The 13,513-nt window shown below is 40.3% G+C and overlaps 2 protein-coding genes across 4 annotated transcripts in view; both read left to right on the top strand.

Annotated features, from left to right (window-relative positions):
• The first annotated feature begins 1,654 nt into the window (after positions 1-1,654).
• On the top strand, positions 1,655-6,457 carry pithd1 (PITH (C-terminal proteasome-interacting domain of thioredoxin-like) domain containing 1). Its single transcript, XM_020618470.1, has 6 exons — positions 1,655-2,016; positions 2,577-2,620; positions 3,003-3,080; positions 3,384-3,488; positions 4,927-5,035; positions 6,087-6,457. Exons 1-6 carry the CDS (start codon positions 1,819-1,821, stop codon positions 6,186-6,188), a joined length of 636 nt encoding a protein of 211 aa, XP_020474126.1. The 5' UTR covers positions 1,655-1,818; the 3' UTR covers positions 6,189-6,457.
• A 705-nt stretch (positions 6,458-7,162) lies between these two features.
• lypla2 (lysophospholipase 2) overlaps positions 7,163-13,513 on the top strand; it is an 11,868-nt gene continuing 5,517 nt past the window's right edge. The window contains exons 1-4 of one of the 3 annotated variants that reach the window (XM_020618503.1): positions 7,259-7,621; positions 9,604-9,704; positions 11,825-11,917; positions 13,166-13,197. In XM_020618503.1, the coding sequence (XP_020474159.1) occupies positions 11,840-11,917; positions 13,166-13,197 (110 nt within the window). In that variant the 5' untranslated portion in view covers positions 7,259-7,621; positions 9,604-9,704; positions 11,825-11,839. The other 2 variants (XM_020618500.1, XM_020618499.1) reach the window with 2 other exon arrangements.

The raw sequence follows: 13,513 nt of genomic DNA, 5'->3' as shown, positions 1-13,513 counted from the left end.
GAGGGACATATCTAGCCAAGAGGTCGGACAGGTACGGAGGGGCAAGGCCGTGCAAGACTTTAAAAACATAAAGCAAAACCTTAAAATCTACTCTCCATTTAACAGGCAGCCAGTGAAGGGATAGCAGAACCGGAGTGATATGGGCATGCCGACGAGTGTTTGTCAGCAGACGGGCAGCCTCGTTCTGAACAAGTTGGAGCCTGGAGAGTGATGACTGGGATAACCCGGAGTACAGGGCATTACAATAGTCAAGCCGGGAAGTCACACACGCATGAATGGCTTTCTCTAAGTCACTATGAGAGAGAAATGGCTTTACCTTTGCTAACAATCTTAGCTGGTAGAAGCTGGATTTAACCACTGACTTGATCTGCTTATCAAAGTTGTGCCAAGATCAACTGCACTTCCATCCAACTGGGGGCTGATAAATTCAGATTTGCCTTCATTTAAGTACAAGAAATTCTGACTAATCCATCGCAGGGCTAACCCTAACCCTAACCCAGGCCCTGCGATGGATTGGCGACCTGTTCAGGGTGTACCCCGCCTTCGCCCGATTGCCGGATTGGCTCCGGCCCCCCAGTGACCCCGCTCAGGGACTAAGCGGTAGAAAATGAATGAATGAATGAATTCTGACAAAGCCAAGTTTTGACATCCTGTAGACAGTTTTGTAATGCACCAAACGAACCTGACTCCGGTTGAACCAGCGGCATATAGATTTGAATATCATCAGCATAAAAATGGAAGGGAACGTTGTGGCTAGATATAATGGCGGCAAGCAGTGACAGATACAAGGAAAATAACAAAGTGAAGAGGATTCCTTTGTATCTTTCTTTCTACAACACGTTTTAACTTAAAAATACTTTCACTTGACTATTTACATTTCTTTTAAACTTCAAAGGCCTATTATATTTGTAGTCTATTTTGTTTGGCAGTAATTCCCAATCAGCTGAGGGGGGCCCCAAGGTAAATCTGAGGGTTTACAACATAATTAAAAAAAGAAAAAAGAAATATTTTCTACTTTACGTAAGTGTGCTTCTTATATTTGCGTATATCAATTAAGGTAGAATTTTAACTGCGGAATTTAATAATTACGTATTTTCACATGTTTTGTTTCTTTTTGTGTTACTTTTTGAAGGTTTGCGACAGTTTTGACATTTGGTGGTAAAAGATGTGAGCCAATCAGAGGGCACATCACGTGGTTGTGTTTTGCTCTTTGCGCAGGTAAAGTGACCACAGAGCCACAGACGGACTTTCCTCTCCTTCAAAATAAAATGTTTTAACCTTTTTATACAGCAGCGAGGCTGCTCTGTGCTCCGGCGTCTATGCACTCGATAAACTGCGTATTTCCTTTAAAACCATTAAAAAACACTTTCATCGTGGGATACAGCTGAAAGCTCCAGCAAAAGATTGTGAGGGAACCTTGACTGATACAGTTACATTTATCTTTGGACAATGCATTTCTTTTACTTTTTACTTTGAAACTTTAAGTATTATTTAATTAAAGCATTAAAGCAAGTGTTTATTAGTAATTATAATAAGAATAATAATAGATAACATTGTGTTGCTTTTTACAATAACAGAATATTCTACATTATCCCTTTGTCCTTGAACTCACCGCTTATACAATTTTATTTTGAAAACCAAAAACCGGACAATCACTAAAACGTCAGTTCACTTGACGCAGATGTCAGTTCGCGTGACGCTGTGAAGTGAAACTTGCTGCTTGTCATTTTACTTTATGGAAACTTCCAGAGGAGCTGTGGCTTCTAGGTGTACTTCTCTCAGCTATCTGTGACAGAACGCAGCGTTTTTAGTTCCACGATGTCCGGGCACGGCCACGGCCACGGTCATGGACACGGCTGCGGGTGCGAGGGTGAGCACGAGCCCGCGGAGAGGGGCCTGGAGTACGGACTGTATCAGCGCATCGACCTGGAGAAGGTGCAGTGTCTGAACGAGAGCAGGGACGGAGACGGGAAGCTGGTGTTCAAACCGTGGGATCAGCGAAACGAGCGGGACAAGGTATCGGCTGTACAAAGCCTCTCCTCCGGCCAGTTGTTCTGCATGTCTCCCCCGTGCAGTAACACTCTGCTGCGTTAGCTAGCTCCATATGTGGCCGATGAGAGCGCAGGTTTGTGGAGCTCCTGTCTGTGAGGAGCAGCTGGCTACATGGAGACCATGTTTTTTTAAACCAACAAAACTGTATTAATATTGTTAATACTAACACAATACATGTAACAAAGTAGCTTAACTACTAATAATGAATTAACTAAATAGTTTCATTTTATTTACTGCTAACTAACTAATCATATCAGCTCTACATGATGTCACACAGTCCAATGTGATGAACATTTACAAATCAGACTTACATCTTCCACACCTCAACAGATACTGTGATCTACATGTGGGAAATGTGTCCGTTATTGAGATAGATGATTTGCCACAGTCCCCAGTTCTGGTTGTTCTTACTAGGGTCAATTTGGCCCACAAACCAGTCAAACCAGTATCCCAGTCTGATAATGACTCGGTTCAGATGGTGAACTTTAAAGCTGCTGTCAGTGATTCACTTTCCTGTCTTGTAGTATGTCGAGAGCGATGCAGATGAAGAGCTACTGTTCAACATCCCGTAAGTCCTTTAATATACATTTTTTCTTCATCATCATCATCAATCTGAACTTTAACCTTTCCTTCTGCATGTACACTGAATATTTATTTTTTCCTCTTTTACACAGATTTAAAGTAAATATATATATGGTAATGCTATTAAATTAAAATCTTGGTATGATGTATGCATTATGTTGCTAGCAAAGCACTGTATCAGTGAGATGAGCCTCTTTACTGTTTTGGAAATTTGACCTACATGATTCTGGTTCTAATTTCATTTTTGGTTTTCACAGTTCTCTTTCTGGAGAGCTTCTGCCTTCCTGTCTTTCACTGTCATGGAGTCCAGTTGTTCCATTTTCTTTCTGTGATTTAAAGGAACTGTGTTTTATTTTTTATTTTTTTAGTTTCACAGGCAGCGTGAAGCTGAAAGGCATCATCATCTCTGGAGAAGACGACGACTCTCATCCAGCTGAGATACGACTGTGAGTTTCTGGCTCTGTTTCTCTGCTCAGGGCAGTGATGCAGGACAAACTCGGCCACATTTGAACTGGGGATGTTCAGTATCTTAACCGCCACAAAGTCTTGGCTTAATTAATTGATTATAGTACAGGGTGTCTGGCTTATTTAAAGTGCCATTAAAATGTGAATATTGTAATATTTTTTTAATAGTTTGTGTTATATCACCTGATGACTGCCAGACCAAATCTAATCAGTTCATCCAGTATTGAAACAAATGCTTAATTCAAGATTATTAAACAAACTTAAAGTAAACATTTTCATCCTAGGTACAAAAACATCCCTCAAATGTCATTTGATGACACCGGCAGAGAACCTGAGCAAGCCTTCAGACTGAACAGAGACCCTGTCGCTGAGCTGGAATACCCAACAAAGTGAGAGCACCAACAGTAATACTTGTTTTTCATTTCAGCCAAGTTTCTCCTGGTTGCAGTAAAGCTCCAGCTGTGGCCCTTATTCTAAACTGAAAGCTGCAACTAGGGTTTCTGACAGCACACGTTCACCACCAACATGAGACTAATAATGTTTAATACGTTGTCTTAATCATAATTTTTCATAGCACCACGGTTGCAGAATGTAACTTTACGTAACAAATGTTTCTGCTCCAAATGAGTTTTTATCACTTTCCTGGAGTCTTCCACAGAGAGTTTTAGATGTGCTCACAAAAGAGCCGATAACGTGATCTGTTTTGTGTGTGAGATGAGTTGTGATCATTTTCAGACGCTCAGTGACCTGAGGCTGAGAAATCCTGGTCGAAGCAGCTTTTAAAAGACAAGTGAAGCCAATCGCGTGTTTCACTTTCTTTTGGTCTTAACATGGCATCACAGTGTTTAGTGGTGTCACAAAAGATTCAGGCCTTTTCACTTTTTTCACACTTTAATGTGTTGTAGAGTTAATCTTAATGGATAAAATTGCAGTTTTGCCCATCAGTCTACACTCAATGACCCGTAATGATAAAGTGAAAACAGGTTTTTAGAAATTCTCCAATTTAATTAATTAAAAACTAAACATGAAATCTTCCATTTACAAAAGTCTTCAGACCTTTTGCTGTGGCTCTGGACTGTGCTCAGGTGCACCCTTGTTTGCTGAGATATGTCTAGGGCTTGACTGGAGTCCATCTATGGCAAGCTGAACTGACTGGACAGGGTTTAGAAAGACACACCTGTGCATGTACAGTCCCACTGTTCACACTGCATGTCAGGACAAAAACCAAGTCATGAAGTCCAAAGAAATGTAAGTAGACCTCTCTCATAGAACGGTAGTGATCAGTGTTGCCAGGAGCACAGTGGCCTCAATAACTGTGAAACGGAAGATGCCTGGAACCACCAGGGCTCTTCTAGATTCAGCTGAGTAACCAGGCAAGAAGCGCTTTGGTCAACAAGGCCCTTCTGTCAAAGGGGCTTCTTCTATGAAGTCCTGAATTAAAGATCAGAATACATTTTTAACTTTGTAATTTTAGATTTTGATTGTTAGCAAATTTGCAGAAATCTCCAAAAACATGTTTTCACTTTGTCATTATGGGTTATTGAGTGTAAATTGTCAGTTTTATCCATTTAAAATGTACTGTAACCTTTAAAGTGAGGGAGTCTGAATATTTTCTGAAGCCACTGTACATGCATGTGTTCGTCCTTCTGTAACATGAGTCATTATGAGCATGTTCACATCATCTCATCATCCTGCACCATGCTGGGTTCCATTAATAGGCTTTAAATTTCTCAGACAGTCTCACGCAGGCACAGTATTGTTGCTTCTGTTGAGGACATACGTTCCCCCAGCCTCAAACTGAAGTGTGTCTTGTGTCATGATTACCAGGATCGCTCGTTTTTCCAGTGTTCAGCACCTCTCCATCCACATCTCAAAGAACTTTGGAGCAGAGAACACCAGGGTTTACTACATTGGTCTGAGGGGAGAATACACAGAGGTCAGTGTGAGCGTCAACCCTCCTACTCAGATAGGACCAGTGTGCTTGCTCCTTGAGGGACCCGGCGTGAAAGTGTATTGCTGGGCCTGCACACTGCACAGGAGATTCACAGTTTCCCCAGGCACACAGACACTAACCAGCATGAGTTGATTAATCAAGTAGTAGACTGACAGAAAATCTGTTGGCAACAATTCTGACATTTGACTCGTCATAATTTTTAAGCAAAAATGCTAAACATTCATTGGTACCAGCTTCTCAAGTATGGATATTTGCTAGTTTTCCTAGTGTACCATGATAGCAAACTCTTATTCTTATTGGTCAGACAAAAAAAGCCGTTTGATTATGTTTGTACTGTTTTTCCACTAATTTCATATCATAACTACACTGAGGGCATCAGGTTGGGTGAATAGTTGAATGGGAAATGGTGTGAAGCGGTTTGAGTGCACTTCAGTGCATAGAAAAGTAAAAGACCTTTAGCATTCTTTCCCAAAATATGCTGGTGTCTCTCCGGTGTTGATCAGTTTCCCTTCTGTGTCAGTTGCGGTGACAGCTGCTCATAAAGTCCTTTTTTAAAAATTTAAATACCAAGCAATTCACATTTACTTTTCAACTATGAATTCTGCTCATTTTGCATGATTCAGTCAGCACTGAATGTTCATACTTGTGAGTTTTCTTGTTCCACCTTATTCAATTTAAGGATGCTTTTCTTTGTCAGACATGATAAACTGAATATCTTTGGGTTTGTTGGTTGGACAGAACAAGACATCTGAACACACCGCCTTTGGCTCTGGAAAGTCAAACATTTGGAAAAAGTTGGACATTCTGTGGGGTGGGGGGGGAGATAAATATTTGACTGATTAATCAGTCAGCCCTGTATTTTTTATTTCCACTAAATTATTCAGGATTTTTCTTTCATTAGTCACCTTGTCAGTGTTTTAGTTTTGAGTGCAGAGTTGGTGTGTAACCTGTCTGTGTAGCTTTGTACATGACACACTACCTATAAACTTTTGTCTGTGCTGGAAGTGAAGCTGTCGCTCTCTGTCCTTTTAAGGCTCACAGACACGAAGTGACGATCTGTAACTATGAGGCGGCGGCAAACCCTGCAGATCACAAACTGGAGAACATCATCCCGCAAACCAACTTTATTTCCTGAAAGCTGCAGAGGGCTGGAAGAAAGAAGAGGAGGAGAGGTTTTACTGGTGCCGCTGAGTGTCACTGACGCATGTCAGAAAGTCAAAGATGAGTTCAACGCTGCGTGCTGGCAGGTTGGTCGAGCTCGACCAGGACTGAGCACTGAAATCTGAGGCCCTCTGGGCTTCAGATATGTAGAAGTGCCAAGTTGGTGCTTCGTTTTCTATGGCAATAAAGAGTGAAGGCTTTGTGTGGGCAAAAAGCTTAATAATAAATGCATGAAACATTTGACCCTCGGGTAAAGTTTATATACTCTTATTCTTGTCAAGATATCCACCACTTTGGTAAAGTGACAGCTACTCTCACATAAAACAGTGAAGGCAAGAAATTAAACCAAACTGGTAATTTTTGATGAATTAAGGACTTTAGTTGTCATGTTTAAACTGAATTTATAATTAGCTTCAAGTGATTTTTATGTTTAAAACATGTAAAGAAGCTTACAGAAAATAAAGATGCTGCTTAGAGTTTATCAGCAAATGCAGTCTGAAAATTATTGACTGAAAAGCATTTTCAGTGCTTGAAAAAACAAAACTACATTATTTGCCCTTAGTAAGGATCATGTGCTGGATAATTTCTGCCACCCAGTGGATTGCTTTGTGACTGCCGCCTTGTCTGAGCACTAACAGAAATGGATTTCCACAGTCCAGAATGCTCTAGTTGTCTTTCCTTAATTTGTCTGGTTGTCTGTATTTGACAGCTAATACTTTTGTATTTTTAACAAAAGTAAAAGCATTCACAATTGTTTGTATTCAGGAAATCTGTAAAAGGTTTTTAAAAATCCCTTTTATAGTGGGGTTGAAGTAATAATTTGCAAGCAGAATCATCTCTATATATATTACACGTAGTATTTTAACCACTGTATAGTTACCGTATGTTCAACTGTATTATATCTGAAACTAATCGTGATCAGTGGGCGTTGCTATGCGATGACGTATTTCACATCTGGTCCCGCCCACTACTAGTGTGCGGCCAGTAGCGGAAGTTCCGCTCTGTCGTGAACTGGGACAGCAATCGGTGAGTGTACGGATTTGTATTGGGTAGCGGGCCGCGTTTCTAATTTTTAACGTTTTATCCCGACACAGATGGAACTTTATCGGGGCTTTACGTTGCTTAATTTGTCTTCCTGAAAGCGGTCTGTGTTTGAGCTCCGAATTTGAATCGTAACGTTAGTTTGAGGCACATGAAGAGAGACCGGTGGAAGACAATACGGTTGATGTGTGTGCGGTGTTAGCTAGCAGCAGCTTTACCACCACTACTAGCCAGGTTATTGTGTTAATGTGTGTCGAAGGGAGACGGCTTAACCGGGATTAAATCAGAGTGCGAAGTCGGTCGGTCCTTTTTGGAGCAGCTGAGGTTTTGCACCACTGAATGCCATCGCTTCCGAGGATGAGGAGGGTAATGATGATGGGTCGCACAACAGAGCTAACCATTCATTGTGTTTTTCATCTTCGACGCCCCCGCCACCCGCTTCCTCCGCTGCAGCTATTGTCTGATAGCGATACACGGTTTCACCTCGCTGTCTTCATTATGCTCGTTTGCATGCAGTTAGTCAGCTAGCTAAATGGGCTATTAAGGGTGCAGAGCAGGGTTAGCTGCTGCTGGTGGATGCTGTGGAGGAGGAGGGGGGTGCCTGTCATTCAGTGCCGCATATTATGTGCCGTTTGCATCGATCCGTAGCCACTGAGAGCTGTCCGAGTGCAGCAGCCTGTGGTTGGACACAGACTGCAACACGCCTCAGGTTTTGTGATAAATGTAATGGGAGTCTTGCAGGATGCAGACTCGTGATGTGGATCGTGTTGGCTGTAACACAGACGGCATTTTCTCTTTCTTTCTTGGTTTGTACAACTTAAACGTAACACCGAGCCTTTGCTGCTGCCTTACATTTTTCCAATATTTAATAATCTGTTCATGTTTTAGGTTTCACTATTGCAGCTTTCATAGTGCTCTGTCACAGTAATTTATTGACACATCCCTCGATATCAAGAAGACATTTACTCTAAACCAAGATTTTTTCAGTGACCAAAGTTCAACACAATATTCACAATTATTTGATGGTATTTATTAGTCCTGCCACTGATGATTAATTTAACATTTGTTTAACTACTTTCTTGATCATTCAATTTGCAGCAGAATTATACATTGTCAGAATATAGTCTAGTGAAAACTGTAGTTGCATTCAATCAGCAGAGCAACTGAGAGTTGCAGCAAGTAATACAGTTCAGTAGTTTTTTTTTTTTTATCCAACCTGTATTGGACTAGATGCACACAGCGTAATTCTATTTTTAACCAGCGGTCTCTTGTAGAAGAAAAGAGAGAGCATTGTTTTTTTCAAGTGTGTACTGAAAAACCCACGCAATGTTTTATGGTGTTAACTCTGGGTCTTAGGTCATTGTGAATAACAGGTGCAAAAAGGGGTATAAAGGAGATTAATGGCCTCTTTGCATATGCTACCACTTTCAGAAAGCTTGTCCTACTTGTTTGAACACACTGTTTCTGCACTCCTCCATCTCACTCCTCTCTATCTTTTTATCTCATTGTTCCATTTCTTCTTTCCTGATTTTATTCTTAGTGTCTCTCAGGCTGTCTTTTCCCTTTCAGAGGCCAGGTTGCAGCTAGGTTTCATTTGCTTAAAGAAAGAAGGGGCTTTAGTACTGAATTAGAATTTGGTGATTTTCAATGCACCTGCTCTGATGCACATTTTGATGGTATTGTGTTTTGTTTGAGTCATTTGCTTAAACAAAATCATACTGTGCAGTCATTTGCAGCTTAAAGTGTTTGGTATCAAACATTCAGTGTTGGGAAAATGTGTTCACTTCCTTTACTTAAGTTAAAAATACCAGTGCTACAGCTCCAAAATGCTGTTAAATTATATCTTACTTATTACAGGTATTCACAGGTATCATCAACTAAATGCAGGATCAAAAGTGAAAGTACTCATTCTGCAGAATAATGTCCCCTTAGTAATATATTATTATGTATGACATTACTAGATTGTTAATACTGATTTACCTACTTTATACAAGTTTGGCAGTCTAGTGCAGGTTCCCATCAAGGGGACTTGACTGCTTTTTCTGTGACATAATGGGTAACAGTCCAAAGTCCTGAGCGATTCAGTTAACAGTTAATTTATAGCAAAGACTAATAAAATAATTAATCAGAACTGAAAAATGTTACTATATTTCAAATAAATGTAGTGAAAGTAGAGTAATGGAGTATAGGTGTAAAGTCTGATACAGCTGACTGTTTCCTGGTACATGAACTTGCCCAGTTATTATTCAGCTGTTACTCATTTGTCACGAGTCAGGATGCAAGGCTAAATCAGCAGCTTTTGTCCATTCTTTGGAATCTTTAATCACACTTTTGCTCTCCACTTCCAGGTATTTTGGGCTTAAATGTGAACTTCAGTTGGTAATTTGTCAGCTGTCAAAGGGCAAACACGCACAGGCCACAGGAAAGTCTCGGCTCGGCCGTAATAGGGGTGGGTGGAATGTGACACCCATTGAGTATAATGCTGCTCAGGATTTCAACATTAACCTTTGTGTTTCAGTCATTTCCCCATCTCCTCTTTGCCCATTCACCAACCAGGCAGTGTGCCGCCAGGCCTGCCCATCCCATCTTGTCTCCTCCTCTCTCAGATCATCAAAAAGTTAAAGGCCAATGATGAGCGATGGCTTTTACTGCTCGACTTTACCGTAAAACCCACACCTGATCTCCAGCTTGTTATCAATAGCTGACTCACAACAGAGAGACAGACGTCTGCAGCTGATTTACAGTGGAGGCAGTGTGTCTCAGTTAATGAGTCCTGTCACTTTGTTGTCTCCCGAACCCTGCTGACACACAAACACATAGTTCATGGCTGCTTTTTGAAGTTCTTTGTGTTTGTGTGTATAAGTGGTACGCTCAGCTTTGTTGTTCCTGTGTGTGGGTTGAACTGCAGCACTGATTACCAGCCAGGGTTGTAACTGTCAGGGCAGAGCTGGTCATTATCAGAATGTTAAAGCCTTCTAAACAACATGACAGATCCCACTGTGCACGACACGTTACGTTTGTGTGAATAAGCTCTACTGGTTACACAATGTGACTATGTCCTGGGAAACAGTGCTTTTTTACATTTGTCTTTTTAAAACACATTTTATTAACTTTTTACAACTTAAGAGAATTTACCACAGTTATTGTGTTTTCAAGGCACAGGTCCTGCTATTTCCTGATTTTCTGTGCATTTAATGATTTAATATTACATTATGATAAAATAGATTATCATGCTTTGCACAGTCAGAGCATTTAGAGCCACATAGTTGATATGCTAGAAATGAATCAGCTACAGATACTGGATTCTCGAGGCCGGTTCCCGTACACATATGTGGGAGTATAAAGAAACATCTAATACATCAGCTATTGGTAATCCTTTTTAATATAAACAATCATCTTGATACATGTTGCCTTTTGTTCTTATTAAGAGTAACAACCAAGATATTAGGAAGGACATTTTACAGTAAAGAGATCAGACTTTCAGAGCTCTCTGTTCAGACAAGCTGTGATGAAGAAATCATTTCTAAATCGGCTCAAACCTAGTTTGGATTTTTATGTGCTGTAATGTTTTGTTACTTATCGAATGGCATATCTGCTTTAAGATAATATCAATTGGTTTATCAGTCTACCGCTAACCAGAAATATTTTGAGAAATGATTAATTTTTCAAGCAAAAGTGCCAAATATTCTCTGGTTTCAGCTTCTCAAATGGTGAGCATGTAGCTTGTGTTGAGCAGTGAATTAAACACTCACTTAAATCATTTCAGGTTTCGGACTGTTGATCGAATAAAACAAGCAAACTGAACACATCACTGGCCCCTGAGAAACTGTTAAATACACTTTTCACCCCCTTTTAGCATTTTATAGACTAAACAATTGGCTGAGAAAACAATCAGTAGTGAAACAGTATTGGTCATCAGACAAAAGAAATGTTGATTGCTGTATTATTAATCTCTGGTAAAATTCTGGTAGAAATTTTTGGGTCCCTTTAGGAGAATAATTCCTGTGAATGAAATTGTAGATTAAATAATGTTTAATGTAGCCTGAGAGGCACAAACCAGGGCAGATGTATACCCCACTGGGCAGTTCGTAAAACATCTTGCTCTGAGTCATAATTGAACTCGAATTAGATGAGCATGTGGAACAGTGTTAACGGAGCCAGTAACCATAGGATATAATACAGTGACTCTAGAGCCTAAGACTGATTCATGAGTAGGAATCTAAACTGGTAGGTTGTTATTGTAAACTGTCGCATCAACAGCATTTATCATCAGCACATCAGGGGTCTCAACTAGTCTCTCTACAATGGCAGGAACCAAACGTGACAACTTGATGTCGATTTTAAATATTTCCTTTTATAGCTGCAGTGTGGAAAGTCTCTTGGTTCATATACAGACCTGAAAGCTGGAAATCATGAAAACTAAGGCACATTTTGTAAATTGTGGCTGTATGAGATCTACAGTTCTTTGTTTGGCCTTGGTGCACTTGACAATATATTTTATGTAAAGCCACACTATACAACCTGCAGTCAGCTGACTTGTCATTTTCCTGTCCTCTCTTCTGACTCCAGCATATTTTACAGTGTATGTGTGGCAACAACATGTCTGTGCCGCTGCTCGCCGAGGCCGTGACAGTGTCTGGGGTGGAGAAGGAGACCGCAGCGGTGAGTACGTCCACCTACCTGTTGTGTACAGTCACAGAGCAGTTTAGAACGGGCAGGGAAGAGGTGTTGGCGTGTAGCTCCTGGCAGCTGATGGACGTTTCCTCTGGTCTCTAAGTTGCCTGGTTGGACCAGATCAGATGATTAATGTTGTAGTTCTCGATAGTAAAGAGATATTACACTAAATCCACCCATCCCCCACCCCCCCTCCCTTATTTTGGCTATACCTTCTCCTTCCAGGAAGTGAATTTAAAAGCATGATGATATCACTTTTTGTTACAGGTCCATACATTCTGATTTATCTCCAAATAATCTCCTAAATTTCCTGGAAATAACCTAGTTTGGCACAAATTATAAGTATAAAGTAGAAAGTGAACAGTTGCTACACTTCCAGTTATTTGTAATTGCTAAACTAGCACAATGTTGACACTTCAGTACCGACAAACCTACAACACAACATAGTTAGGAAATAGCAGACCTGATAAATAAGGGGTTAACTGCTTTTTAGTTGTAATATTCCTTTATTTTCCTTCTAACACAATGTTATTGATTAAACACATTTCTACTGTGGCACAGAGACGGTAGCTTTGTCAAAATTGATTGAAAGTTAGTTGTCACCAAATACTGATAAAATCATGTGTGGAAAATGGTTGAGAATTTAAACATTTGTTTGTAGCTGCATTGTAGTTGCACCTTGATAGGTAGGTGCAGTACATTAAACAGGTACATACAACAGGACTTTTATCGAGCTGTGCTGAGGGAATTGTTAAGCACCATGATCAAACCCTGTGTGGAAGAAGAAACATGTTTTGATCTCAGCTAAATCTCAGATTTCCAGCCAACAAGCAGCAAACTGCCACTTTCCTAAGTTGTTGTTATTCCCTTTGATTGTGTTTCTGCAGAGAAGTGTGTGTGGAAACTGGCAGTGAGAGCTTATCTTGGCAAGAATGGGAGATTGGGTCCTGTTTTCAGTAGCACATTGTGTACAGTGCAAGGGCAGCACTGTAATAAATTGGCTTGAAGTTCAAAGAGGTGTTTGTGTTATTTTTTCTGTAAATTGTGAGATGAGGTTGAACATTCTGCAGCACTCACAGTGATTAGTGTGTCTACTTTGATTAATAACTATCTGACACATCTAAATGTCTTTGTATCTGGATTTGGAAGGAAATGTTGAGAAATATTTCCAGTTCATGTGGGTGTGGACCGATTTAAAGTGTGGAAAGTCCTAACCACTGTTGTTATCTGTTACAGGTGATCTTCCTTCACGGGTTGGGAGACTCAGGGTGAGGGGTGTTTTATTGTCTCCACATTCAGCCTCCAATGTGCAACTTAGTTCTGTTTTTTGTGTCTTCTATAACAATTTGTCTTTATTTTAATGTATATTTGAGCAGTGTCAGTGAAGCGTATTTACATAAATGAGGTGTCTTTGCTTTTAGACTCAGCCTCGACAAATGAATGTCTGTAGCGCTGTCTATAAAAAACTGACAACTTCATTTACAGTGGCCTCAGGAACTATTCAGACCCCTTCAAAAAAATGCAAACACTTCTAAGAAATGTTTTCATGTTGTCATGGTGGTTTATTGAGTGTAGATTGATGGG

The sequence above is a fragment of the Monopterus albus genome, unplaced genomic scaffold (genome assembly GCF_001952655.1).
Source record: "Monopterus albus unplaced genomic scaffold, M_albus_1.0 scaffold206.1, whole genome shotgun sequence".
NCBI lineage: Eukaryota > Metazoa > Chordata > Actinopteri > Synbranchiformes > Synbranchidae > Monopterus > Monopterus albus.
The sequence above is the reverse complement of the archived record's forward strand: the minus strand, read 5'-3'. Positions and strand labels throughout refer to the sequence as shown.